The 27,919-nt window shown below is 37.7% G+C and overlaps 1 protein-coding gene across 2 annotated transcripts in view; it reads right to left on the bottom strand.

The window, feature by feature from the left end:
* The window catches only part of Ryr2 (ryanodine receptor 2), a 581,527-nt gene that overhangs the window by 89,189 nt on the left and 464,419 nt on the right, over positions 1–27,919 (bottom strand). For both annotated transcript variants that reach the window (XM_076572925.1, XM_076572926.1), the window contains 10 exons: positions 26,363–26,683; positions 24,433–24,673; positions 23,576–23,663; positions 21,725–21,817; positions 19,738–19,908; positions 18,410–18,469; positions 7,470–7,604; positions 5,385–5,430; positions 4,227–4,338; positions 1,596–1,692 (listed from right to left, as the gene is read on the bottom strand). In XM_076572925.1, coding sequence (XP_076429040.1) covers positions 1,596–1,692; positions 4,227–4,338; positions 5,385–5,430; positions 7,470–7,604; positions 18,410–18,469; positions 19,738–19,908; positions 21,725–21,817; positions 23,576–23,663; positions 24,433–24,673; positions 26,363–26,683 — 1,364 coding nt within the window. The remainder of the gene's footprint in view (positions 1–1,595; positions 1,693–4,226; positions 4,339–5,384; positions 5,431–7,469; positions 7,605–18,409; positions 18,470–19,737; positions 19,909–21,724; positions 21,818–23,575; positions 23,664–24,432; positions 24,674–26,362; positions 26,684–27,919) is intronic.

Genomic DNA, 27,919 nt, shown 5'->3' on the forward strand with positions numbered 1-27,919 from the left:
ACTGTGATTAGTAGTCAAATTGTATGAGATATCTAAATATTCTACAGTTGTTTTGATTGTAAAGGCAAGTAGAATTTATAAAGAAAAAAAAACTAATAGGGTTAGGGCTGGGGCTCATTTGATAGAGTGCTTGCCTAGCACATATGAGGCCCTGGGGTAGATCTCCAGCAGAGCATAAATTGGGTCTTATAGCCCAAGCACAGAATTCCAAAACTCATGAGAGTGGAGATAGACGAACCAGGAGTTCAAGTCTCTCTTTGGCTACATAGAGAGTTGGAAGCCAATTTGGGCAACATTGTTTGAAAGAGATGGGAAGGGCAATCAAAGTTAGGTTTTTAGACATTGTGTTGCATTTATTCATAGCTCTTGTAATTTTAATATAAGAGATCTTTAACTTGGAAATTGTAACATCTCCAGCAACTCTATAGACTTCTGTGGAACCTGTGCTTAAAAAATTCATTTGGAAAGATGGTTTAAAACAGTAGCTTAGCTTATAAAATATGTTGATGTTCCCCGGTCCTCCAAAGAATAGCACCCATCAAAACACAGCCTTCCTCCTGGCACTATCGGGTGCAAGTTCTACCTCTTGAGTACCATGCTTATCCCAAATTCCTCCTCCTCCACATGCACTCCACTTATGAGAAATACCTCATTACCTGACCAGACCAGACAGACAGCTGTTCTATGCTTATAGAATGAGAGAGTTTTGTTAGTGGAAAATAATAAGAGAAAAAAAATGTGAGTGAAAGGATGGACCACATTTGATGTTAAGAAAGAGAGATACAGATTGCTGTGGCATGCAAAGAGAACACATGGTGCTTCCAGATCTGTGACAGGACCTGTGTGGATGTGCATCTTCTGACCTAGGGTCTATGAGAGGACCTGTGTGGATGTGCATCTTCTGACCTAGGGTCTATGAGAGGACCTGTGTGGATGTGCATCTTCTGACCTAGGGTCTATGAGAGGACCTGTGTGGATATGCATCTTCTGACCTAGGGTCTAGGAGAGGACCTGTGTGGATGTGTATCTTCTGACCTAGGGTCTAGGAGAGGACCTGTGTGGGTGTGCATATTCTGATCTAGGGTCTATGAGAGGACCTGTGTGGATGTGCATATTCTGACCTAGGGTCTATGAGAGGACCTGTGTGGATGTGCATCTTCTGACCTAGGGTCTAGGAGAGGACCTGTGTGGATGTGCATCTTCTGATCTTGGATGTGTGAAAAGATCCTGGTGAATGTGTATCTTCTGACCTGTTTACTTTTGAAAATCAGCAATAGTCTGTTAGTCTTCAACTTACTTGGTGTGGATAATTTCTTTTAGATTTTCATCTTGGCTTTAATATGGATAGGGCTTTGAATAGTTTAAGAGACTAACTGAACATCATTTAGTTAATAAAATAACTCACGCTTTTCATTTTATATTCTGAATTATTTGATATTGATAGGTATGCATTTTGGAAAATAAAAGAGGGGGATTTTTGTCATAAACAGTAAATGTGGCAACAATAGAAATTAAAAAGTTTCCTAAGACCAATGTGTAGTGTAATGATTTTCTTTCAATCCTCTTTCATTTTATAACTCCATTAAAAAACTTACTGCTAAATCTTCAATCAATTTATCCTCAAAGTAATGCTCCTCTGTTTCAATCCAAGACTTTTCATATCCCTGAAGAAAAAGATTGACAGCCCGATGCCTAAAAGATAAACACAATGTCAAAGGGATTTTAAATATTTGAACAAGAATTCAATAGTACTTTATTATCAGATTATCTGTATACCAAAATATAAAATAAAAATAAATGTCCTGTAACAGATTCTTCTCTTCACAGACAATTCCTTGTGCCATATAAAGGTAGGTTTCTCAGCTCACATATGGGCTCTGAGTTTAGTCCCAGTTCAGACATTTCTAAGCTCTGTAACATGTTAAGCTTTCAATCTTCACAATTCTCATACATGCAACAAAAATAATTGTATCTACATCTCCATCTTATAAGACTTAAAGTGAGATAAAGGGTAGGAAAGTACATTGGATAGATGTAAGTTAAATAGTGGCTCTTATTTCCTGCTGTGATTCTTGCTAAATAATATAAGCCAACAGAAGAATTAGCCTATATTCAAACTAACTTCAAACATAGGCTCTGGACATTCTAGAGTGGAATGTATTATGTGAACTTTCTACAACTCTATGAATGAATATGAAATCTTGGAGCACTGATTTAAAAAAATGTCCATCTGAAGTTGAAGAGGTGGCTCTGTGGTGTGCACTTGCTGCCTGTTCTTCAAGAGGATCCAAACTCGGTTCCCAGCACCCATGGCAGGTGGTTCATGACCACCTGTAACTCCAGCTCTAGTAGGTCTAATGCCCTCTTCTGGCCTCTGTTATTACTGATTGTATGTGCAACACCACAACCACCCTGCACATGCCACACACACACATACACACAATTAAAAAAAAATAAATTTCAAAAAAAGTTTGCCTATCGAATACAAAAAATTCAGTGAAGACTAGAAGAGGCAATGAAACATCACAATGCTAATGAGAGAAATGGGTAAGATTTAAGTGAGAAAGGACAAAATAGTAAGTGGACATCATATTCAATGTAATAGAATGATATTGTATAATGGAAGCCTGCATTCAACAATAACAGAGGTGTGTTAGGAAAGCAAGAGGCATAATGGCCAGATGGATTTAAGAAGAGCCTGGAAAACAGGAGAGAAACTAACAACATGTCTGGAAACACTCAAAAGCTCTGTAAATTCCTGCACATGAAAAAGGCAAGCCAAAGGAGGCATTCAAGGGCTTTCAAGACCTAAGAGTCATGCACACAGATTTTAGACTTTTAAATATACAACATGTTTAGGCCTTGGGAAATCCATATTCACCTAGCTGAGCTCAGATGCTCTTGAAATGGTATAAGTGGTGTGTTTGTAAGATGAATCCTTTCTCCAATGTTAGAAATTCAAGGAATGGCAAGGAACTGGTTGCTGTCCAGGGTTAGGAAAACAGAAACTTCAAATTATATTGGACCTTAAAGTGGGAATCAGAGAGGCAACCAGCCTGAACACTGTAGCATACAATGTAACAACCTGCAGTTGTAACCTTGCTATATAAACACACAGAAAGAAGGAGCAGACTTACAAGATCAGAGATGTTCCAAAGGGAGATACAGTTGAACTGAGCCCTGTTTACAAGACATTGATGTGGTGGCTTGGTTGAGAAATATCTCCCATAGTTCCAACCATGTGGACGCTTGCCTCTAGTTGGTAGAGCTGTTTGGAGAGGTGTGGCCTTGTTGGAGAAATGTGCTATTGGAGTTGTGCTTTGAGAGTTTTAAGACTCACACCATTTCCAATTTGCTCTCTGCTTTGTGCTTGCAATTCAAGATGTGAGATCTCAGCTTGCTACTCCATCTGCCATGTCTGTCACTCCTCTTCATGATGGATCTTACACCTCTGGAACCTTAAGTCCATATAAACTCTGTTGTCTCTAAGTTACCTTTGGTCTTGGTGTTTTATCACAGTAATAGAAAAGTAACCAATACAGTAGGGATATGGTTACTTGCAGAAAGTTAAGAGTAGCAAAGAGCCCACTGCTTTGGGAGAATATCCAGGAAGCTATCACAGGTCATCAAGACAGACTTGAATGCACTATGTTATATCTCTCTATTAACAAGTGCATTGTTTTAATCTTAAGAGAACAGCAATGGGTCTGTTGAGTTCATTTTGTCATATCTGTAAGTCAGGAGAGTATCTTTTCTTTTCTTTGTACGAGAACAATTATACAAACAGCAGCCATAGCTAGCATCTACTGTCATCAGCATACTGACAAGCACTCTGTGCATATTAGTTCATCAGTCTGTCTTTGTACTTTATGGGGTCAGTCCTACCATAGTCCAGAAGGGGAAACCATAGTGAAGTGAAGGATTCAACTTGATCAATGTTGTGCAATATAGAAACTGAACTTGAAATCTGAGCAACCGGACTTCAAAGAATGTTTCCAATTACACTGCATGTCCTCCCCTATGTGAGCAGATATTCCTCAACATATGTCATGTTTAAGTGACAGTGCAAAGTATGGTTCAAACAAAAACATTGAAAAGAAGAAAACAAACTGATGAGTTATAAGAACCAATAACTCTCTCCTATTCATCCCTGGGATAGATTATCATTGTTACCCACTATTTAGAGAAGATAATTAATCTCTTTGAAACATTTAAAAAATTCTGACCTTGGCAGATTATACAAGGGGGCCATCCGGAAGCAGGCAACAACGGCTCTTTTTCTCTGCTTAGAGAGTAGTTTGTGCCACACAGCCTTCTTTGATCTCTGAGGATGTTCCACCTGAGGTAGAATGGCACAAATAAACAATAAACATACATTTACAGCCTCAATCCATCCTCAGTGATATTAATCAGCTGCATCTTTTAAATTTATTTCAAATTGCCTAACAATTATTTTGGTTAGGATTATATCCTCAAAATTACCCAAAAGCTAAATTTGAGATATTTTCAAATGGTACTTAGTAAAAATTACCAAGTTTTCAAATAGCCTGTAGCTCCCAAGCCTTGTTATCTTTAAAATAAAAGAAACCAAAAATTATTCTACATAAAATCATTTTGTATCATTCTCAAAATTGTAAGTACTTGAAGTTTTTAATTTCATGTATATGCATGCATATTTGTACACACATGCATGTACACACATGTGAGCATGCATATCAAGGCCAGTGAACAACCTTGGGTGTCATTCCTCAGTTGCCATCCACCTTGTTTTGATTTTTTTCTTTTTTTGAGACAAGGTCTCTCACTGGCCTAGAACTTACCAACTAGGATAGGTTTGCTGGCCAGTGAGTCCCAGAGATCTATCTCCATCTCCCAAGTGCTGGAATTACAAGCACTTATTACCAGGCCCAGCTTTTTTAATGTGGGTTCTGATGACCAAACTCAGGTCCTCCTTTCATTTCTCTGATCCCCTTTGTGGGTCGTTCCATTTTGTTTCCTACATAGGAGCATACTCACTTACATATCTATTGAAACTACTTTTATTATAAGTATGGGAACCACAAATATGAAAAGTGTTAATGGAACTTTAACTACTGCTTTTTAATAAAAGAAGATAACAAGGCTTTGTGAGCTCAGTACCAGGAATAAATAGAAGGATTTAATATTACAAAAGTACTAAAATATGAAGCTATTTTTGTTAGGCAAGATAAATGAGAATTTGAAAGTTACAAGAAATGATGCAAACAGGCTATTTATTTGAATAATGGTGCTTGAAACTTCAAGAGAAAAAAAGGAGATTAATCATAAGTATTAGAAGAAGATAAATTCCCAGTATGGTTTTGTCAATTAATTAGTATTCTCTAAGCAATGGAGCACTGTACTTCCCAGACTGAAATATCTCCGGCCAGTATACTCAGTATACTTAGATTTCTGGAAAAAATGAAAATGTTATGTTAGCCCAAAGTAAAGCCAAATATATTGTGCTTTGTAATAAATGCTCAGAATATGAATACAATAATTCTTGAACACATTAGACTGACCGAGCCACTGCAGACATTTTAACAGAGCAATCTGTCTAACTGACAAGCACTTATTTCTCTGACTCTCTGTCCTCCATAAGATCAATGTAACAATCTAGCAAATGTCCACTTCAATTGTCTTCTTGATGGGAGTATTTGGTGGAATAAATTCAAATTGAGAATAGTGTAGATTAAAACAGAACCAAAAGCTGAGTGGTCCAATGAGAGCCAGTGTATCCCAATATAAAATTCTACTTTGGGATCTGAGACTTTAAAGGCAGCAGTTTTGATAAATACATGGCATTCTGCTAAGTATGATAAAACCCTTAGACATATATGAAGTTCTTGAGAATTTGAGATATAGTTGTGAGCTGGACAGAAAAGGATCCAACTGGCATCTAGCCTCAAAATTTGTCAAAAAATTATACAAGGAAAAATTTAAGTAGTGGGACAAGCTACTTTGAACTGTCTCCATATGTTATTTAACCAGTAAAGGCAGGGATAGATGTTCAAACAATATCAAGTATAAATCAAAGCAACATGTTTATTAATCTTATGGTTATATATGCAAATGTGGCTAAAGGGGGTAGAAAAATCAAAGCTTAATCCTTACAGCACAAAGGTAGGAAGGTTCCTGGGATGACACAGGGCATTTTATTACTTCAGATTCAGTATTAAGAAAGCATACCACATAAGTACTGTCAGAGACCCACTGGCAGACTACTCTAGCCTTTCACTTTTCTGTAATCATGGTTTTTTTTTTATTTTAAGTATTTATTTCACTTGTGCGTGTTGAATACATGTGCATGGGTGGATGCTCACACCAATATGTTTGTGAACAGAGGGCAGAGATCAGTGCATTTTAAACCCTCTACACCTTAGTATTTGAGGCAGGATCTCTCACCTCACTGAACTTACAGGTCAGTGAACCTCACTCAGGCAGGTTGCCTAAACAGTAAGTCCTCAGGACCCCTGTGTCTCTACCCCATCCCAGTGCTGTAGCTACAGATATGTGCCACCATATTCAGCTTTTCCATGGGTGCTGGGGATCTGAGCTCAGGTCCTCATGCTTTCACAGCCAGCACTTTACCTACTGAACCATCTCTCCAGCCCTCTAATGTTGCCACATTGACTAGATGTCATGTTTTAAAGAGAACATGTTTATTTGTGTATAGTGTAAGTTCCATGTAATGGATCTAAACGTTATACAAACAGATTAAGATATGTGTATGGAAACCAGACAATTGCCTGGATACATGTATTTTGTAAAGGACTGCTTTTAATACAATATAAACATACAATGTAACCTTCTAACTGAGAGTGTCTCAAGAATTACTGCTTTGAAGATTGTTGAACTAAGGGGACAAAGTAGAGACAAAAACACACAAGAACTTGGTAGTTAAAACAGGAGATGACTGTCAAAGGATGCAAAAACATTTTCCTCATTTGAGGTTTTACTGTCAATGTAAGATTCTTCTATAAATGTAATTTGCTCTTTATCTCAGAGAGAAATTGTTCAAAAATCTCTCATAAAACCAAAAGTGAAGTAAGTAAAAGAGAAAACACTTCAGATATTAAACCAGTAAAAGACAAAATATCTCAGACATAATTTATATGAAGTATTAAAATGATATAAAAATAAAATATTTGAAATCTGGCATAACTCTGTGATACTTTGTTAGAAAGGTTTAGAATATACTACTAACAGTCTATAGAATTTTAGAAAAGTTTGAAAAATATAATAAAATTGAAGGCCTTGATCTCCTGAAACATACTATCTACAAATGTCTCCAAAAACTATAATCTTGGAAATAATGAATTACATGCTCATTGTAATCAATATTCTAAACATAAATGGGGGTTAGTGGATCACAGTTAAAAATTAATGTACATTTTAAAAACACTTCATATGGTTAAGGCCATATGGATAAAATTAAACAAAGATCTGACCTGTTCAAGATGGAAAAGTACATTTGCTATATCCAGGACACGCTCCACTGTCCTCTCTGGGTCTGAGGTGTCTTCTGTCCTGTTTGGCAAATCTTTATAGAGAGCCATTTGCCACCTGATTGCAGGATCTTCCAACTATGGGCAAGAAAACACAAGGTGGCAACTGGAGAGAGGAGCTGTCCAGCATGATCACTAACTGCTCTACCATGACCACTAAGCACACATAAGAGAGTACTAAAACACCCGCCAAACTATAGTTACACAGGAGAATCTAGGGAACCACTGGACTGTGTGATAGCTCCTTTAATAAGATGCTACCATATCACCAAAACTTGCTGAGTAGATTTGAAACCTATGTGCAAATACACAAATAGACAACCGTGGGAGGAAATGACAAGGTTAGTTTTGCTTGACTGCTATAACCATTTCTCTATGTCTATGTACATCTACACATATATACACATATCTTAAATATATCACTAAAAAAAAAATCAAGCAAGCGCTATTTAGAGACCACAAAAGTAAAACCTCATGTATTCATGAAATACTCATGTAGCAGACAGGATAGGAATTATACTATTGTTTATCATTTTAATCAGAGTTATGAGGAAGACATATAAGGAAACCATGAGACATGACCTACTGTTTGAGTGGGAATATTTCCCTAGAGTAGTTAAGATGTAATTGGGGGGTAAACACATGGTGGTCAAACAGGGTGGAAGACACCAGCCTTGGTATCTTGGGGACCCAAAAACTCCATGAAGCCACAGAAGACCCTTTGGGTTGCTTGGGAAAGTCACCAGTCAGCAGCATAGGGCCAGGAAAGCACAGCCCAGAGGCCCTGGAACCTCCCAGGATTGTTTTTGACACTTTGATATGAAATGTCAACAAGAGTTCCAGGCATTTTTCCTGAGACAGAGATTCAGAAAACTGCAACAGTGAGAATGCCTGCATCTCCAGCAAATGTACCCCAGGAAGAACCATAAATGGCATTTGTCTGTGCAACCTAAAATCTTCTTAGATGATTGAACTCAAATACTGAAGCAAGGAACAGAGTTGAAATTTCAAGATTCACCCGGAAGACGGGGTAGTCTGCCCACAGACCTCCACTCTCTCTGTTCCCCCAGAAGACCCAATCCCCAGAAGGCTCATCCCTATTGCTGCAACTGAACACCAGCTGCAGCCTCCCTTCCCTCCTGTCCACACCTCCTGTGGATTCTACAGACCATCTCCTCCTGGCCTCTCCCCACTGCCTTTCATTGTTGGGTCCTAGCCCCCAACGCTGGTGGGACATTGCTTGCTCAACCACAGGCCACACCAGGTAGGCTGCCTGTGGTCCTTCTCTGCTCTCTCTGTTCCCCCAGGAGACCCAATCCCTAAGGCTCATCCCTAGTGCTGGAACAGAATACCAACAGCAGCCTTATTTCTGCCCTGCCCATGCCTCCTGTGGATCCAACAGACCATCCCCTCCAGGCCTCCCTGCCTCTACTCTTCACTGGATCCCAGCCTCCAACGTCAGCAGGAATTCCTCCCTGTGGACATACCAGCTGAGTAGGGCAGTAAAATTAGTAACACATAGCCATCACACTCCCTGAAAATTCCAGAGAGGAAACAGAAGCCAAGGAACAATACACCACCCAACAAAGGCAAACCCAGAAGTCAGCACTTAGACCTATTTTCACTCCAAACCCAGATACCTAGGTGCCAACTTAGGAACACAATCAATAGCAGCAAAAGCAATATGTCTCCACTAGAGCCCAGTTATCCTACCAAAGCAGGCCCTGAATATTCGAACATAGCTAAAACACAAGAAAAAGACCTGAAAACCAACTATATGAAGATGATAGAGGTCCTTAAAGAAGAAAAGAATAAATCCCTTAAAGAAAGCCAAGAAAACAAACAAAGAACAACTGAAGGAAGCAAACCTGTTCAAGATGTGAAAATGGAAATAGATGCAATAAAAAAATCACAAACTGAGTGAATCCTGGAAATGAAAAATTTAGGAATTCAAATGGGAACTCTAGAGGCATGCTTCACCAACAGAATACAAGAGATAGAAGACAGCATCTCAGGCACTGAAGATATGATAGAAGAAATGGATACATTGGTCAAAGAAAATGATAAATCTAAAATGTTCCTAACATAAACATACAAGAAATCTGGGACACCATGAAAAGACCAAATCTAGGAATAATAGGAATAGAGAAAGGAGAAGAATCCTAGCTCAAAGGCCCAGAAAATGTTTTCAACAAAATCATAGAAGAAAATTTTCTTAACCTAAAGAAAAAGATGCCAATAAAAGTATAAGACACATATAGAACATATAACAGAGTGGACCAAAAAAGAAAGTGCCTTGCCACATAATATTTGTAACATGAAATATGCAGAAGAAAGGATATTAAAAGCTCCAAGAGAAAAAGTCCAAGTAACATATAAAGACTGACATGTTATAATTACACCTGATTTCTCAATGGATACTCTAAGACAAAGAAGGGCCTGGACAGATGTGCTGCAGATATTAAGAGACCACAGGTGCTAGTCCAGACTTCTATGCCAGCAAAACTTTTAATCACCACAGATGGAGAAAATAAGATATTTCATGATAAAGACAAATTTAAACAATATCTATCTAGGAAGTTAACTACACTCATGAAAATGCAAGAAATAAATAATCTCACACCAGCAAAACCAAAAGAAGTGAAACACACAGAGAGACAGAGAGAGATACACACACGTGCACACACCTCTACCACCAACAAAAACAAAATAACAGGAATCAACAATCATTGTCGTTGATATCTCTCAATATCAGTGGTCTCAATTCCCCAATAAAAAGACACAGACTAACAGAATAGATGAGAAAATAAGATCCATGTTTCTGCTGCATCCAAGAAACATCTTAATATCAAAGATAGATATTACCTTAATGTTTGAAAAAGATATTCCAAGCAAATGGACCTAAGAAGCAAGCTGTGGTAGCCATTTTAATATCTAACAAAATAAACTTCAAACCAAAACTAATTAAAAGAGATGGGAAAAGATACTTCATATTCATCAAAGGAAAATTCCATCAAGATGACATTTCAATTCTTTTTTTGTTTGTTTGTTTGTTTTTGGTTTTTGGTTTTTTGAGACAGGGTTTCTCTGTGTAGCTTTGCGCCTTTCCTGGAACTCACTTGGTAGCCCAGGCTGGCCTCAAACTCACAGAGATCTGCCTGGCTCTGCCTCCTGAGCAAACACAAGAACACCCAAGATTGTAAAAGAAGCACTACAACAGTTTAAATCACATATTAATCCTCACACACTGATAGTGGGAGAATTCAATTCCCCATTCTTATCAATGAACAGGTCATCCAGAAAAAAAACTATACAATGAATTCTATGCTGGAGCTAACAGACATTTAAACCAAATGACCTAACAGGTATTTATAGGACATTGCACCCAGTTACAAAAGAATATACCTTCTTTTTAGCACCTCATGGTACTTTCTCCAAAATTGACCACATACTCAGGAATAAAGCAAGTCTCAACTAATACAAGAAAATTGAAATAACTCCCTGCATGCTACCAGACCACCATGGATTAAAGCTAGATACATATCAACAACAATAGAAACATTAGAAATTTACAAACCCATAGAAACTGAACAACTCTCTACTAAATAAAAAATGTGTCAAGACAGAAAGAAAGAAAGAAAGAAAGAAAGAAAGAAAGAAAGAAAGAAAGAAAGAAAGAAAGAGAGAGAAAGAGAGAGAGAAAGAGAGAAAGAAGAAAGAAATCAAAGGTTGTCTAGAATTCTATGAAACTGAATACACAGCATATCCAAACTTATGGGACTTAATGAAAGCAGTGCTATGAGGAAAGTTCATAGTACTAAATGCCTACATAAAAATAATTGAAGAGATCTCATATGAGCAATTTAGCAGAACACTTGAAATATCTAGAACAAAAAGAAATAATCACATGCAAGAGTAGTGGATGGCAATCACTAATCAAACTGAGGGGTAAAATCAATAAAACATAAAGAGAATGATACAAAAAAATCAATAAAACAAAGAGTTGTTTCTTTGAAAAAATCAACAAGATTTTCAAGCCCTTAGCCAAATTAACTAAAAGGTGAAGAGAGATTATCCAAAATAACAAAATCAGAAATGAAAATGGGGGACATAACAACAGACACCGAGGAAATGTACAGAAACTTAATGATATACTTCAAAAACCTGTATTTCATGAAACTGGAAAATTTAAAAGAAATGGATAATTTTCTCAATAGGTGCCACTTACCAAAGTTAAATCAAGATCAGGTAAACAATTTAAGTAGATTATAATCCCTAGTGAAATAGGAATCTTTGCAAGTCTTCCAATTAAAAAAAAAATGCCTAGGACCAGATGGTTTTAGTGCAGAATTCTACCTGACTTTCAAAGAAAAGTTAACACCAATACTCCTCAAATTCTTGCAGAAAATGGAAATAGAACATTGCCCAGTCCATTTTATGAGGCCACAGTTACCCTGGTACCAAAAACACACAAAGATTAAACAAGAATGAGAATTATAGACCATTTTCTCTTATGAACATAAATTCGCAATAAAATACTTGCAAACTGAATCCAAGAACACATCAAAAAGATCATATACTATGGTCAAGTAGGTGTCATCCTGGAGATGCAGTAATGGTTCAATATACAAAAAAAATCAGTAAATGTAATCCACCATATAAACAAAGTGAAAGAAAAAAAATCACATGAACATTTCATTAGATGCAGAAATAGCCTTTGACAAAATACAGCACCCTTCATGACAAAAGTTGTAGAGAGATTAGGGACACAAAAGACATATGTAACATAATACAGGTAATTTACAGTAAGTCCATAGCAAACATCAAATAAAATGCAGAGAAATTCAAAGCAATTCCACTAAAATCCTAAAATCGAGAAAAAGACAAGGTTGTCCACTCTCTCCATATCTATTCAATATTAGTACTTGAAAGTTTAGCTAGAGCTAATGGCAATTAAAGGAGATCAAGGAGATAAGAATTGGAGAGGAAGAAGTAAAAGTATCATTATTTGCAGATGATATGATAGTATACATAAGTGACCCTAAAATTTCCACCAGAGAACACAGAGTTAATAAACACTTTCAGGAAAGTGGCTGGATAGAAGATTAACTCACAAAAATCAGTAGCCCTCCTATTTACAAAATGACAAATTGAGAAAAAAAGAAATGGAAACAACGTCTTTCACAATAACCTCAAATAATATCAAATATCGTGGGTAACTCTAAACAAGCAAGTTAAATACTTGTATGATAAAACTTTAAGTCTTTAAAAAAAGAAATTGAAGAAGACATCAGAAGACGAAAAGATCTCCCTTATTCATGGATCAGTATAATTAACATAGTAAAAATGGCCATCCTACCAAAAGCAATATACAGATTCAGTACAATCCCCATCAAAATTTCAACACAATTCCTTATATACTTTCAAAGGACAATTCTCAACTTCATATGGAAAAACAGAGAACACAGGTTGGTTAAAATAATCCTGAAAAATAAAAGAACTGCTGGAGGTATCACCATCCCTGATTTCAAGATGTACTATAGAGCTGTCGTAATAAAAATAACATGATATTGGCATAAAAACAGACATGTTGATCAATGGAATCAAAAAGGAAGTTAAAAAGAAAACAACCTTAGTCATTAGGGAAATGCAAATCAAAACTACTTTGAGATTCTATCTTACACCTGTCAGAATGGCTAAGATCAATAACACAAGTGACAGCTCATGTTGGAAAGGATGTAGAGCAAGAATAACATTACTCTATTACTGGTGGGAGTGCAGATTTGTACTGCCATTATAGAAATCAGTATGGGGGCTTCTCAGAAAATTTGGAATCAATCTACTTCAAGACCCAGCTACACCACTCTTGAGCACATACCCAAAAGACATTCCATCTTACCACAAGGTCATTTGCTCAACTACATTCATTGAAGCTTTATTCATAATAGCCAGAAACTGGAAACAACCTAGATGTCCCTCAACTAAATAATGGATAAAGGAAACGTGGTATATATACACAATGAAGTATTACTCAGCTGTTAAAAACAATGACATCATAAAATTTACAGGAAAATGGATAGAACTAGAAACATCATCCTGATGGAGGAAACCCAGACCAAGAAAGACAAATATGGTATGTATTCTTTTATAAGTGGATATCAATTGCTGTGAAGCAATTGATAACCAAGCTATATTCAGTAGAGCTGGAGAGGTTAGGTTAAGAGGAAGACTCTAGGTGTGGGGGGTACATGGATCTCCCTGGGAAGGGGACATTCAATAGATTTTGTAGGTGAACTGGAGGTGGGTGGAGATGGGAGCAGGAGGGATCGTGTGGTAAGGGAAATGGGATGGAGGGAGAGAGTGCAGGGACAGATGGCTAGAAATGAGGGACCTTTTGGGGGCAGTGTGGAAACCTACTACAATGGAAACTTCCTGGATCCTATGAGGGTGATCCCAGTGAGGACTCCTGGTAATGGGAAATATGGAGTCTGAACTGGCCATCTCTTATAGCCATGAAAGGCTCCCAGTGGCAGGATTGGGTTTCATTCAGTTGAGTTGTTGGCCTGGGAGTTCTGTGGAGATTTCCAAACAACCCAGGCTGCCACTAGGACAGAGGGTTACTCTCTGCAAACTTACAGCAGAACTTCATTGCCAAGGACAATATCCACATAGCTCACTGGACTTGGAGAGGTTAAGCTGGTACCTGCATTGAGTCTTAACCCTTTTGTTCTAGTATCTTTGGTGTGGAAAGGTACTCTGCAGGCTACTGAAAGAGAAAGGTGGACACCAACCCAGCCACAAAACCTGTGACCTACAATCTGCCCTTCCTGCAAGATGTGCTGGCACAATAGTGGTGTAGAACTTGTAGCCAACCAATGTCTGATTTAACTTGAGGCCCATTCCACATGAGAGTGGAAAAACTGTAGGAGTCAGAGACAATAGAGGACACCAGGAGAACATGTCCCACTAAATCAACTAAGTAGGGCTCATATGGGCTCATAGAGACTGAAGCAGCAGGTACAGGGCCTGCAGGGTCTGCACAAGGTTCTCTGCATATATGTTGTGGCTGTTAGCTTGGTGCTTTTGTGGGACTCCTAACAGTGAGAACTGCTGTGTCTTTGACTCTTTTGTCTGCTCTTGTGACTCTCTTCCTCCTCTTGGGTTGCCTTGTCCAGCCTCAGTAGGAGGGCTTTTACCTTGTCTTATTGTATTTTATTTTGTCATGTTTGGCTGTTGTCTCTTGGAGGCCTGCTCTTTTCTGAGGGGAGATGGAGGAGAGTGATGCAGGGGAGAGGGGAGGGGAGGTAGAAGCTGAGAGGAGTGGAGGGAGAAGAAACTGTGGTCAGGATTATTATATGAGAGAAGAATCTATTTTCAATTTTAAAAAAAAGAAAGAAAAAGTAAAACAGACAAAATGAAAAACTAAAAAGGATGCACTTAGGGTGTAAGGTTGAAGTGGAGACAGACAAAGGCAGCGATAGGGTAAAGATGAGCCTCACCTGCCTCTTTCCTCCTCACACACTAACTGTTGAAAGATTCGTGTGTGTTTATAAGTCATGAAATAGGCCCACAGATAACTCTAAACTTATGGAGTTTTCAACATAGCAAATTCTCAATGGAATTAAGACTTCAAATAATATAAATTAATATAGCATATAACTTTTACACTCAACAAAAAGAAATCTCAATGTTTTATTTGATAATACTGTCATATTTCATAATAAAAGTTCAAAATAAAGTCTTTGTGATTTATGTTTTAATATTTTATTTCTTAAACTGTGTATATGTGTGTCTCTATGCAGATGAGTGCATGTACACATGTGGTCTAGTATAGGATATCAGATTCTCTGGTGTGAGTGTTGGAATCAAACTCCTCTGAAAGAACAGTTAAATGTTAATGGCTGAACCAGTTCTCCAGTTTCAAAGATTTTTTTTTAAAACTATTTTTTCTTCATGTTTAAGACAGGCTATAAAATCATAAAACCTGATTGATACAAACATCTTAATGGGAGAAAAGCCTGTCATTTCAAAGAAATAAAACATAAGATCCATGCTATTAAAAGTAGGTAAAACAATTTCCATTTTTTTCTCTTCCACTTTAGAATTCCCATTGGAAACAAAACTGGATTTTATGAAAAAGAAACAAACAGAGATCTTCTTAAACTTCCAAATTCCTAAGAAAGCCTAGCTTCAAATGATAGAAATAATAGTGAAGTGGAAAAAAACCGAGACAGAACTTCATATATGAAATACTTCTAAAAACTATTTGTCCTTTGTTCAAAATAAAATGCTTTCTTCTATGTTTTCATATCAAAGGACTATGTGCTTTGTTCTTGTCTATATTCAATAATAGATGTTTTTGATAAATTGAAATCTTTATGTTCTCTCTCATACAATGACTCCTCTGAGGCTTCTGCCTCCATCGGGTGTTTCCATGGAGTGTGAACATGAAGCTAGAGTGAGGCTGCTTCACATTTGTGCCCATGTGTCCATCTAGACTGGGCTCTCAGAGTAGAGAGAGGTGAGGGTAAGGGACAGACCCTTTCCAGACAGTCCTCACACTGGATGAGGCAACAACACTCTTTCTCCAGTGCCTATGTTTTGATGTAGTAAGGATTGGATGCAGCAGTGAGGCCAAAGGCATCCAGCATCGAGAGTTCTAGAACAGCTGTGAGGTTGGCACCACCAAACCAGGGTTTGATGGGGAATGTCACATGTCTAGGGAGAATCCAGAATCTCAAAGCCCAAGAGCTACATGACCACTTCCTGCCATGAGCACAGACCCTGAGGGCACTCAATAGGGATTATCTAAATGGAGAGACCCCAGGAACCCTTCCAGGGGTTCATGATGCCATCCAACACCTATCTGTAAAAACATTCATGTCTCTCACTGAATGGGAGCTTACAGTACAAACTCTAGGCCTGAGTTCAGATGGAGGTTTTATGACAACTTACAAAAAATATTTATATTGTTCTTTTCTCTCTTGTTGTGGATATCGCTTTATATAAATAAAGAACTGATTGGCCAGTGACCAGGCAGGAAGTATAGGTGGGACAAGGGGAGAGGAGAATTGAGAAAAGAGGAAGGAAAGAGGAACCACCTGGAGCCGCTGCCAGGACAAAAAAGATATAAAGTACCAGTAAGCCACGAGCCACGTGACAAAGTAAAGATTAATAAAAATGGACTAAATATAAGAGTAAGAGCTAGACAATGATAGGCCTAAGCTAATAGCCAAACAGTTTAAATAATGTAAGCGTCTATGTGTTTATTTTATAAGTGGGCTCCAGAACTGGCGAGACTTGGCGGTGGGAACTGGAGAGAAATTCTCCAACAACACTCCCTGAAAAAGAGACTACTAGGAATGAAACCCCTTCTCTGTGGGATTTATTACTAAAATATGGCCTTAAAGACATCCATGTGCACTGGGAATATAGCAGAAGTGTGTTTTACCTGTATCATATCCTCCCAGATGCTAAAGGAATAAAGGAATGCAGGTCTGTGGGAAGGAATATTTTAATACACTGAAGGACTAATCAGCGATTGTTTAAATATTTTTCTGTCTTCATCATTGTAATGAATTATACAGAATCCTTAGAAGGGTGACAAACTAGAGTGGGAACCTAAAGGTGGGGTCACATAATAGATCTTTTTTGTTTGTTCGTCTTTGCTTTTGGATTCAGGGCTTTGCTATGTAACCCAGGCTAGCCACAAACTTATAATCTTCCCACCTCAGACTCTTCAGTGTTGGGATGATAGGCATGCTCTACCCACCATGCCCAGCAACAATAAAACTTTTTACATGATATATCTTATGAATAAATGAGTGACCTACTCAGTGGTATTTAAAAAAAATCTTCAAGTAAGAGCAAATACTGGACTATAAAACCCAGTTTTAACAATTCCTTCACTATTGCTGGAAAACATAGTTTCTAATCACATTTGTCTTGAATTGGATTTTCCTCTCCTTAGGTCAACTCATTTGTTCTTACTGCAGCAATTCTCAATATCTCCTCTATATGAATAATTCCTAAATATACATATTTGCCTAAACACTAAAGGAAAAATTTCAACTTTTTATGGATACCAGTTTGCAGGTCCTCCAAACCTTGAAAAAGAGTTGTAAAAACACATATACAATATTTATTCAATCTATGACATACTGTGTAGCTAGAGTTTTCCTGCCTTGCCCACAGTCAGGACAAATCTTTGTCACCCACCAGCCCAAAAGCTGCTCAGACACAACCAAGTAAACACAGAGACTTATATTGCTTACAAACTGTATGGTCGTGGCAGGCTTCTTGCTAACTGTTCTTATATCTTAAATTAATCCATTTCCATAAATCTATACCTTGCCACATGGCTCGTGGCTTACTGGCATCTTTTCATGCTGATTGCCAGGGTGGCGGCTGGCAGTGACTCCTTCTGCCTTCCTGTTCTTTTATTTCTCCTCTCTGTTAGTCCCGCCTATACTTCCTGCCTAGCCACAGGCCAATCAGTGTTTTATTTATTGACCAATAAGAGCAACTTGACATACAGACCATCCAACAGCACAGTCAAGTGCATACCATCTCAGACACCTGCACTCAGGCCCGTGGTGGTCCTAATCATCCTCTATGTGGACCTGCTGGGTAAAGCCACGAGGAACCCGAGAACGGGCTCCTACAGGACATACAGAACATCCCACAGCAATACTGTTTTTAATTTTATAATGTATGCTCCTGTACTTTTAAAGTTACACCATTTATTTCCATTTAGGTTATTAATATAAGATCTTTGCAAGTACAATAATGGTCAACTAAAATTATCTTACTTGCTAGTGTGATACGATTAGTAATAATATCCTGAAAATATTAAACATGATTTGGAGTAAAAGCTGGCTTACCTTGCCTTGTAAGTGTATATTACTGCGGATTATATCTCGTACTTCCTCCTCAGTGTCTTTCTGTCAAGAAATACATGTTACCAAAAGAAATCTCATAATAAATGCATCAACTGCCACAGTCAACAAGAACAGATCAAATACCCTGTTAAATAGTGTATGTCTGACAGGTATATTTACATTTTTCTTTTCTCTCTGAAAAAGAAGGAGGGCGTGCACATAAGTGTGTGTGTGTGTGTGTGTGTGTGTGTGTGTGTGTGTGTGTGTGTGTGTAAGAGAGAGTGTGTCTGTGTGTGTGCAGTTGCTTATGGAGGCCAGAAGATGGTGTAAGATACCTTGGAGAAGGAGTTACAGGTGATTGTGAGTTTCCAAAGTAGGTTCTAGGAGCTGAACCTAGTCCTTTCCAAGAATGGCACATACTCTTAAATGTTGAGCCACCTCTCTACCCCTTAAAAAACTCTCTGCTGCAACCACTTCAAACAAGTCCACAATCTAATTGCTCACTAAGGATGTCAAGGGTCAACAGAAGGAGTATCTAATTCATGAAAAGAAAGAAGACCAAATCATACTCCCTTGGGCTCATATGGAAATAAATCCATGGTTTTCTCTCAAATCTCCAGAAAGAGACTTCTGCATGTTGCAACATACTCCATAATAGAACTCTAACAAGAAATGTATACACAAAAATCAAACATTGGCTAACTCAGCCCAAGTTATCCTCCCTTCATTCACTCCTTCCAGGACACAAAACAAGACCTACACAGGCATTTCACTGTCAGTCTCTGGAAAAGAGGACATGGAGAATATGTTCTCTAATTTGCATATACCAATAAGCAATTCCAAGGCACCTTTCTGGAAATTTACATAGTCATCTGTAATTATGAAAAATAAAATCAAGGAAATAACTCTAACAAAGAAAAAAATCATAATGCCTGCAAAGGCCCAGAGCTGCTAGAAGCTAACACCTTGTCTAGCCACCATTGGCACAATGCATTTTGCTTCTGATGTTGAAAAATCACCTTTCAAAAAAATCACAACTCTCATGGCAGATTTTATAAAGAAGTTCCTATGTAATCCATTTCCCCCTGGGGCCAGAGATTCATATATTTTGTTTGCTTCTAGAATATGCCTTGGAGGTGATTACCATAACTTAGGATAAAAAGTGCCCTAAAAATAATAGGCAGTTATTGATTTAAGTCCTAGAGTCATCAAAAAATTAGTTACTAAAAATGTAATGATACATGAAATATTAACAGAGTTTTTCAAAGGATACAATGCCACAGAGTCTGGAGGTCTGCTGACCACCACCTCTAGGTGACCAGGAAACTCACCAAGCTAAATCGATTTTTGGCCAGAGCAATGAGCTCCTGGTCTCCTGGGGCACAGATGTTCAGCCCAATGGGCAGTAGTCGCTTCAGAGCTGCCACAATCAGAGATGTCTGCATGGAATACCGGTCCCCTTTGCGCTTCATTTTCTTCCTCTCTTGGTCAGAAACGGCTGCCTGTGGAACAAAGATGAATACTGGGATGCTCACCCACATTTCTTTTATTCAGATCTACCAATCTTCTTTAACATAATCATGGTCCCCTCCCCCTTTCTTATTTTCTCCTGGTCCCTACTTTCAGGAATCCTAACCATTCTGAAAAGGTCATCTTTTCTTCTCAGCAATTTTTTTTTTGCTTTTAGTTTTTATTCTTTCTACATCTTTACCATTAAATACCACTAATGGTATTTTATTCCCATGCAATTTTTAGATAGTAGGACACATCATAATATTAGGAAGAAATTCCATATAGTAATTTCATATATAATATGCTTTCTAATTCTCAATGTTTAAACAAATTTAAGTACAGAAAGCTTATTTTTGTTTGGATAAATGCTTTGCAATATACATGAATAAAAAGGATGTGCTTTATATAGTATAAACTATCTGGATTATTTATAAATTACCTGTATGGTTTATACATAACTATTATAAAATACATTTTCCTCTTTTATTATAGCTTCATATATCACCTGAGAAACCAAGTGGTATACCAGTCTCAGAGATTCAGAAATAATAAGGAGTGTTGGTGTGATCATGTTAAAACTGAACCTCAGGGTACATCAGCAGTCTACTGTGACTCTTTTAAGGACTATGGTGGTGCCACAGGGTACCTCAAATCCATCATAAGTTCTGGTGGGCAGGGAGTAGTCTTCTAATAAAGAGATTAAGTCCTAAAATCATTAGAAAATAATTGACCCATATCCACTTCAAAGATGTTGGATTTCTTTTGTAGCAATAATTTCAAACTGAACCAGTTCTATGACAATGACATATTGTGAAAGTCATAGGGAACTGAAAAAAAAAAAAAGGCAATTTAAGCATGCAGGTGATTGGCATTACTTAAAAGAAGGTGGAATAGTCTAGTATCTTAGTCCAAACCTTTAATTCCAGCACTTGAGAAGCAGACGTAGATGGATGTCTGCAAGTTTGAGGCCAACCTGGTATACATAGTGAATACTAGGACAACCAGAACTACACAGCAGGGCACTATCTCAAAAACAAACATTCAATACAAAGAAACAAAACAAAACATCAGCAAAAAAAAAAAAAAAAAAAAAAAAAAGGTGAAATAAGAAAAAGCCTGTCACTGAAAAGCTTCTCAGCACTGTAAGAAGTAAGGCAGCAGCTGATTCATTTTTTAAAGATTTCCATTTTATATGTATAGAGTTATTGTTTGCATGTCTGTGCACATGTGTGTTTCAATCACAGAGGCCAGAAGAGGGGGCATCAGATCCCCTAGAAGTGGAGTTTCAGATGTTCATGAGCCACCATGTGGATAATGGGAATTAAACCTGGGTGAGCCACTGTGCTTAACTGCTGAGCCATCTCTCCAGTCCCAGCAATTGATTCATTATGAAGGACTGGTATACAAAGTCATTATATTGTAGTATATTATTCCACATATAGTTTTGCCCTATCAAATCTATAATTTTTTGAACATTAGAAGCAAGAATGGTTATAACCTGAAGAGATATATTTACTGTGTGGAACTCATTTTTTTTTATATACCAACTTGTAAGAAGTTATTCTTAGTAAGTTTAGTTTCTAGGAATCTGCAAGAACTTTATCCTTCATAGGTCATTTTTATGTCGCAGTATTTTATCACATCTGATTCAAACTAATAGTAAAAACTACCCAAATGGCACATATGTTTTTATGTCAGTAAGTAATATTACTGAATCAACCCAATTACCATTGTGAACTTTCAAACTAACCTCTAAAATCTATCAACCTATAAAGGAACATTGAAATTGATGGGAAAATTTGATACCTTGGACATCTTGGATTTGGTGTCAGTGATGAGGAAGGACATGTTGTTGATTTCATTCTGTACCACAAAGTTCTGTTCTTCTCTTTTGAAGTTCTAAGAAGTTGCAAAGGAAAGTTCAGTTAAAACAGCTTAGAGAAAAACAATACAATCAGTGTTACACAGAAGTCCAGAGTTTCTTCAAGGACAGACACTTGTTTGTGACTGTTAGGTTAGGGACAACTGTTTTCAGAACTAAATGTGAGCATGATTGACTTTTTCCAATGCTGGGATGGAACTTAGGGCTTTGTCCTTACTAGGCAAGTGATCTACCATGGAGTACATTCCCTAGCCCTCTTACTTCTTATTAGAAGATAAGTTCTCACTGAATTGCCCAGATTGGCCTTGAAGTCACTCCGTAGCTCAAGCAGCCCATGAAACTGTAAGCCTCCTTCCTTTACTTTCTCAGGACTTGGGATGACAGAACCATATACCATCAGGCCCATCTTCAATAGGTATGTTTTAAAGCAGAACACTAAGTTTAGAAAGTTTAAGTCATAAAAATCATACATTACCAAATGACAGTATGAACACTCCATCCCCCAATTTAGCTGGGGAGTGGTTTATGCTGCCTCCTGGAATGAAGACAGTCTTTCAAGAGCACACACAACTCTGATACAACTTTCTATCCTGATAGCTATTCTATATAATTCTAAAAATACCATAACATTATTTTATGTACTTTTAATTTAGAAACAGAATGGTTTAATAAATTGATTTTATACATTTGGAAAAAGTATCAATATATATAAACAAATTTGATTCTAAGATATATCAATATTTCTATTATTCAAAGTACCATTAAATGAGCCTCCTGAGAATAATAGAGTACTCATTCCAAAATATTCTTTAAGACAAAAATTTAAAGAAACTTCATTGGTGTTTAAATGGTTGAGGAGTGAATTACATATGTTAAATTTCCAGACGTTTTCAACTTGTTAAAGCATCTAATCCTGGATTCCTTCTATTTGTCCTCTTGGCAAATAAAAAATGGGTTACCCAAGGGAGAGGGGGATAGGTAAAAGGCTGTCAATTATCTCTGCTTTTGTCAGGTGAAGATGGGTTGAATTATCCTAGAATATACATTTTCCCCAAAATATCCCAAATAAGCTACTGCATCCTTTAAAATGTGTTGCACAAAATAAGGAATCATTCATCGGGCATGTTGGCACATGCCAATGGTCCCACAGAGGCAAGAGAATTACAAGTCCGAGGTCAGGCTAACTCCAAGGCCAGCTTAAAATATACAGGGAGGACCTGTCTCAAAATATCAAGGGTTGAGATCTACATCAGGGCAGATCCCTAGCCTGGCATACCCAAGCACAAAACAAACAATCAAATATCTCATTTGATTTACTTAGAGGAGCAAAAACAACTTAAGAGAATTACCTAGGATGTCACAGATAACAGACATCAATTTGAATATGCACATATACATGTTTAAATAGTCATTTTTAATCAGACATGTCCTAAAGGATCCAAGAATGAGGAGGTGAAGTGTTCACTTAAGACTAGCCAGGGCTACATGACACACTGTCTGAAAGGGGGGATATAAATACTCACCTTAATGTTATACAGTACTATCAAAATTTTATCTTTAAAAGATAAATTACAGAGCTTAAAAGAGGCTGCATTTCCCTGAAGTCCTCAGAGTCACCTTCCTTCTGTTCTAAGCTATCAGGTGAATTCTAGGAGACAAACTCAAGAAACGCCATTCAGACAGTGACCCCAGGATCCAGACAACTGGTCTACCTTTGCAAAGCCCTTATCACACATTAAACAGTAGATACTGTTGGCCAGCATTCTCTTACTTACATGGGATTTGGACCAGAAGATGAAGACTTCAGCCACCATGCGAAACAGCTCCTCTGCCTCTGGGTTGGGCTCCTTTAGCCACTTTGCCCTGGAACATGTGATAAATAGAGTCTCAGTTAAGGTTAATTACAAAAAACAAAACACCTTCACCAAAAATCCTTTCAACCAAAGCCTTTTTTTTTTCTTTAAGAGAGAGACAGGGTCCCTGGCTAGCCTGGAATTTGCTATGTAAACCAGACTGGACTTAAACTCATAGAGATTTGCCTACTCTGCCTCTTCTAAATGTTGAGATTAAAGATGTGTGCTGTTATATCCACTTTATAAAAGCCAGGTTTATGGACCAAAGAATTCATAATGGTTGAATGGTAACACTAACATTTAAAAACCTGTAAACATTGTAACTGTCCAACAGCTTTTTTAAGAGAAAGAAATTAAAACTAAAAAGTTTAGTTTTATTTTGACAAATGGTTGATTTATAATCACATTCACACTTAATGTATGTTTTATGTATGTAAACATATTATTTATATACTATATATAAAACAATTAAAGTGAATCTTTTCTGTATAATCTACAGACTTGCTCATTTATAGCTCCAGTCTCTGCTGCAGAAAAAGAAACAGTATAACAATAGATAAGTTACTTGCAGAGCACAGTAGGCTTTAGCAAACAATAAATACCCAGTGGTAAACTGAAGATGTCCAGTGAGAATTAATGTATGCATTAATGTTTTGTTATGTTAGAACCACAAATAAGCTTGTGGCCCAAGAGTCAATGAACTAAGTACTCTGTATGAATAGATGAGCCACGGAGGTCATGAAGGACTTGGGAGAGTGAGTCACTTTGGCACATTGTACCTGTTATAGTCCACAAATCGGATCAAGAGAGGGTAGAAGGCATAGAGATCCCTTGCCAGTGTGGTGAACTCATCTAAAATTAGCAGCTCAGCCTCGGACATGTCCCCTCTGGCCTCGGCTTTCAGGTGGTCTTCCTCAGACACTACCATGGCAGCCTTTTTCTTTAGCTTCTCCATCAAGGGCAAGAAATGAGTTTTCAAGAGCTGAGGCTTCACCTTGTTGATGATAGGCTGTGAAAACACTATTTGGAAACAGAAATTAATACTCATCAATGGAAAACACCTATTAAATCAAGATGAGTTGTTGGTGTGATAATGGAGTGAGACCCCTACCTCTTCTCTTAGGGCTTACTTAAGGACAGAGCTCAGGTCTCTACCATTTTTCTAGCCACAAACCTAATTGCATAATTGATATTTAAATGTGATTACTGAATGTGCTTATTTTTTAACAAAAGTTTGACAATTTAGAATAAAATAAAAAAGCCTTGAAATCATATCTGAAATCTGTATTATCACACAAAATCCACAAATGGAAATGAGTCTTCCAGCTCTTTCACTTTTAGAAGATAAACACTCTCTGCAATATCATCATGCAAGACCTGAGGGTCCCTCATTTCATCCTAACCTCAGCTTATAGAAGGTTTAGATTACATACAGCACTGCTGTCCTAGTTAACATTCAGTAATAGGCCTAGGCTTATACAAGAAAATTTTAAGATCGATTTTTACCTTAAAATTTATATAATGCATGTATATGTATAAATACATACATACATACATATATACATACATTGAATAATAAATATGAGAGAAAGTTTTAAAATACACCTATTCAGATCACTAAAACCCTAGTATATTTCTCTTAGTTTTCATCAATAGATAAACCCATTAACTCATAGTATACAGAGTTCATTCTGTGTTCCTTTTAAAATGGTGCTTTTTTTCTATATATAATATAATGAGTATTTCCCAAGATACAGAACACTGCCAAATACTGAATGCTTGGAGAAAATGTAGTATTTTGGTAAGAGGATAAACAAAAACTATATACCCCTGCTCCAGCTGTTGGGTATTTAGATTGCTTTCAGAATTTTTATATTTAATATTCCAGAATACTGCAATGATAAACTGAACTGTACAGGTTTTATTTCATCATCAATTTCTCAGCCTGATGTCATAAGAGAACAATACAAAGGTAGGTTGTTTCAAATCCAGCTTTTTTTTTTTGTCTCTGTCTACATAACCATTATTGATGTTACCGATCACTGTTTCATGTGCTTGTTAAATAGTCTTATATAGAAATAAATAATTCAGAGACTTGTTTGGAAGTATTAATTATATAATGAGTAGCTCTAATTATCAATTCCATATAACCCTGAATCACCTGAGAAGAGGATCTCAGTGAGGGATTGTGTACATTGGGTTGGCTGTTGGGCATGTCTGTGAGGGATTGTCTTAAGTTAACTGATGTGGAAGACCCAGCCCACTGCAGGTGACACCATTACCTAAGCAGGGGGTCTTGAACTACATAAGAGTGGAGAAATTGAGCTGAGTAAGTCAAGCAAGTGAGTGAGCATGCATGCATTTATTTATTTTTGCACTTGATGGATTTGACATGACTAGTACTTTAAGCTTCTGCCACTGTGATATCCTGCAAGTGATGTTAGCTTGCAATCCCAGATAAAATAAAATCTTTCTCTCAAAGGATGCTTTTTGTTGGGATATTTTATCACAGCAACAAAAGTAAGATGAGGGCAGTAGAGAATGTCTGATCTTCGTATCTTTTTAAACAGTATAACAGGACTAAGCAATGAGAGTTTTGAGCACAGAAGAAATCATTAGAGATTGCTGTGGGAAGTTTATAGCCTTCAATATTTCAAATCTTCTCTGGAAATAAAACAAATGGTAGCATGCGTTCTTTCTGCTTCTTACCTGCTAAGCGTTTCATCCAGGCTCCTTCATCAATCCCCAGGTTGTTGTAGATGATTTTGAGAATGTTACCCAGCAGCGTGTTCATATGCTCTGAGTTGAGAGCTGTGCAGCACATCTCAGCTCTCTCCGGGTGGTTCTCAGGACCATGTTCCCACCATCGTGACATGTAGCTGCACAGCATGGGCAGTACAACCTCCATCATGTGTGGCATCTGAGTGTAGCGGATCCCTGACTCTGCCAACTCTATAATCTCGGCCATGAGCTTCTCCAAGGATGGTATATTAGGGCAGACATCCTCCACATTTGCTGGTAAACTGAGAGCTGGAGAAATACAGATAAAATTGGATTGTGCTCAATAAAAGAACAGGTACCATGTAGCAGACATGATTGTCTCAAGCAGACATCATATTTCATATTGAGCTTCAAAACTCAGCTAAACCTGGCCACCTTTTTCCTGGCATCTCTTCCTTTTCTCTCAGCTGTCATTCCAAATGCTTTCCTAATCCTAAGATCCTACCTTGCCCTCACTCTCTTAGGCTGGTGGACAGCTAATCTGCCTACTCCACAGCAAATAAGAATTTCTCTCTCCCTCTTGCTCCTGGAACTCACCATTTTCAAGCCATCTCTGTGTGGTCTTATTCACCTTTATTCCCTTTTTTTAGAGGAAGGAGATTCTGAGGTACTTCTCTTGCTAAATCTGAATGATTTGCTAAAATCTGAATGATTTTCCCACCATAAGCCCTTGCTCACGTCTCTATTCCCAGCCTTTTCCTCTCTGGCTCCTGGACAGCCATATCTACAGATGGGCAAGTGCCTCCAGAAGTTCTACTTCCTAGGTATCATTGTACAGAAACTAAAATCAGTTTTCCACAACATAGGGAAGTAAAGACTTTACATCCATAGCTCACTGGTTGCTAGGTAGCCTTTCCCTTTTCTGAAATTCCTCCTTCCTTATCATCACCATCTCTAGTCTCTGTGACTCTCTCTTCAATACAGCACCATCCTTAACTCCTTTCTCCTTGCTAAATTAGATGTTGGCTTCTTTGAGCATTCATTTTTAGCCCCTCTCTTCCTCCACTTATATAATTGTTTTGACGACTACATCCACTGCTAGTGGCTTCTATTTGCTATAGCCTAATCAATCCTTCAAAGTTTTATTTATTCATCTTTCTTTTTCTGTCTAACCAGGACTTTTTTTTCAGGGTCCACAATGGGTTTAAACTTTTCACTTCCTCTCCAACATACTTAACTCAAAGAAGGTGTTATCTAATCAGTCATCCTGGATTGATAGAGATAAACCTTCCTTGGCTCACATTTGAGATGATTTTCCCTCCAGAAAATCTCATAACAACCCCACTGCCTATTCTGTCCAATGGGTATTGTCCAGTCACATCGCTTCTCCAGCTCTCAACAGAGCTGAACTCTGTTACTCCCTTACTGCTGTCAGGATGGATCACCACATGTTCTCTGCAGGTGGTAAACAAACCTTGTTTGCTCTTGGCTTCAGTTCCCACTCTTGGCTCCCCTCCTCTGTCTTTGTAGTCTTGCTTCATTGTC

Source organism: Peromyscus maniculatus, chromosome 5, assembly GCF_049852395.1.
Source record: "Peromyscus maniculatus bairdii isolate BWxNUB_F1_BW_parent chromosome 5, HU_Pman_BW_mat_3.1, whole genome shotgun sequence".
NCBI classification, from domain to species: Eukaryota; Metazoa; Chordata; class Mammalia; order Rodentia; family Cricetidae; genus Peromyscus; species Peromyscus maniculatus.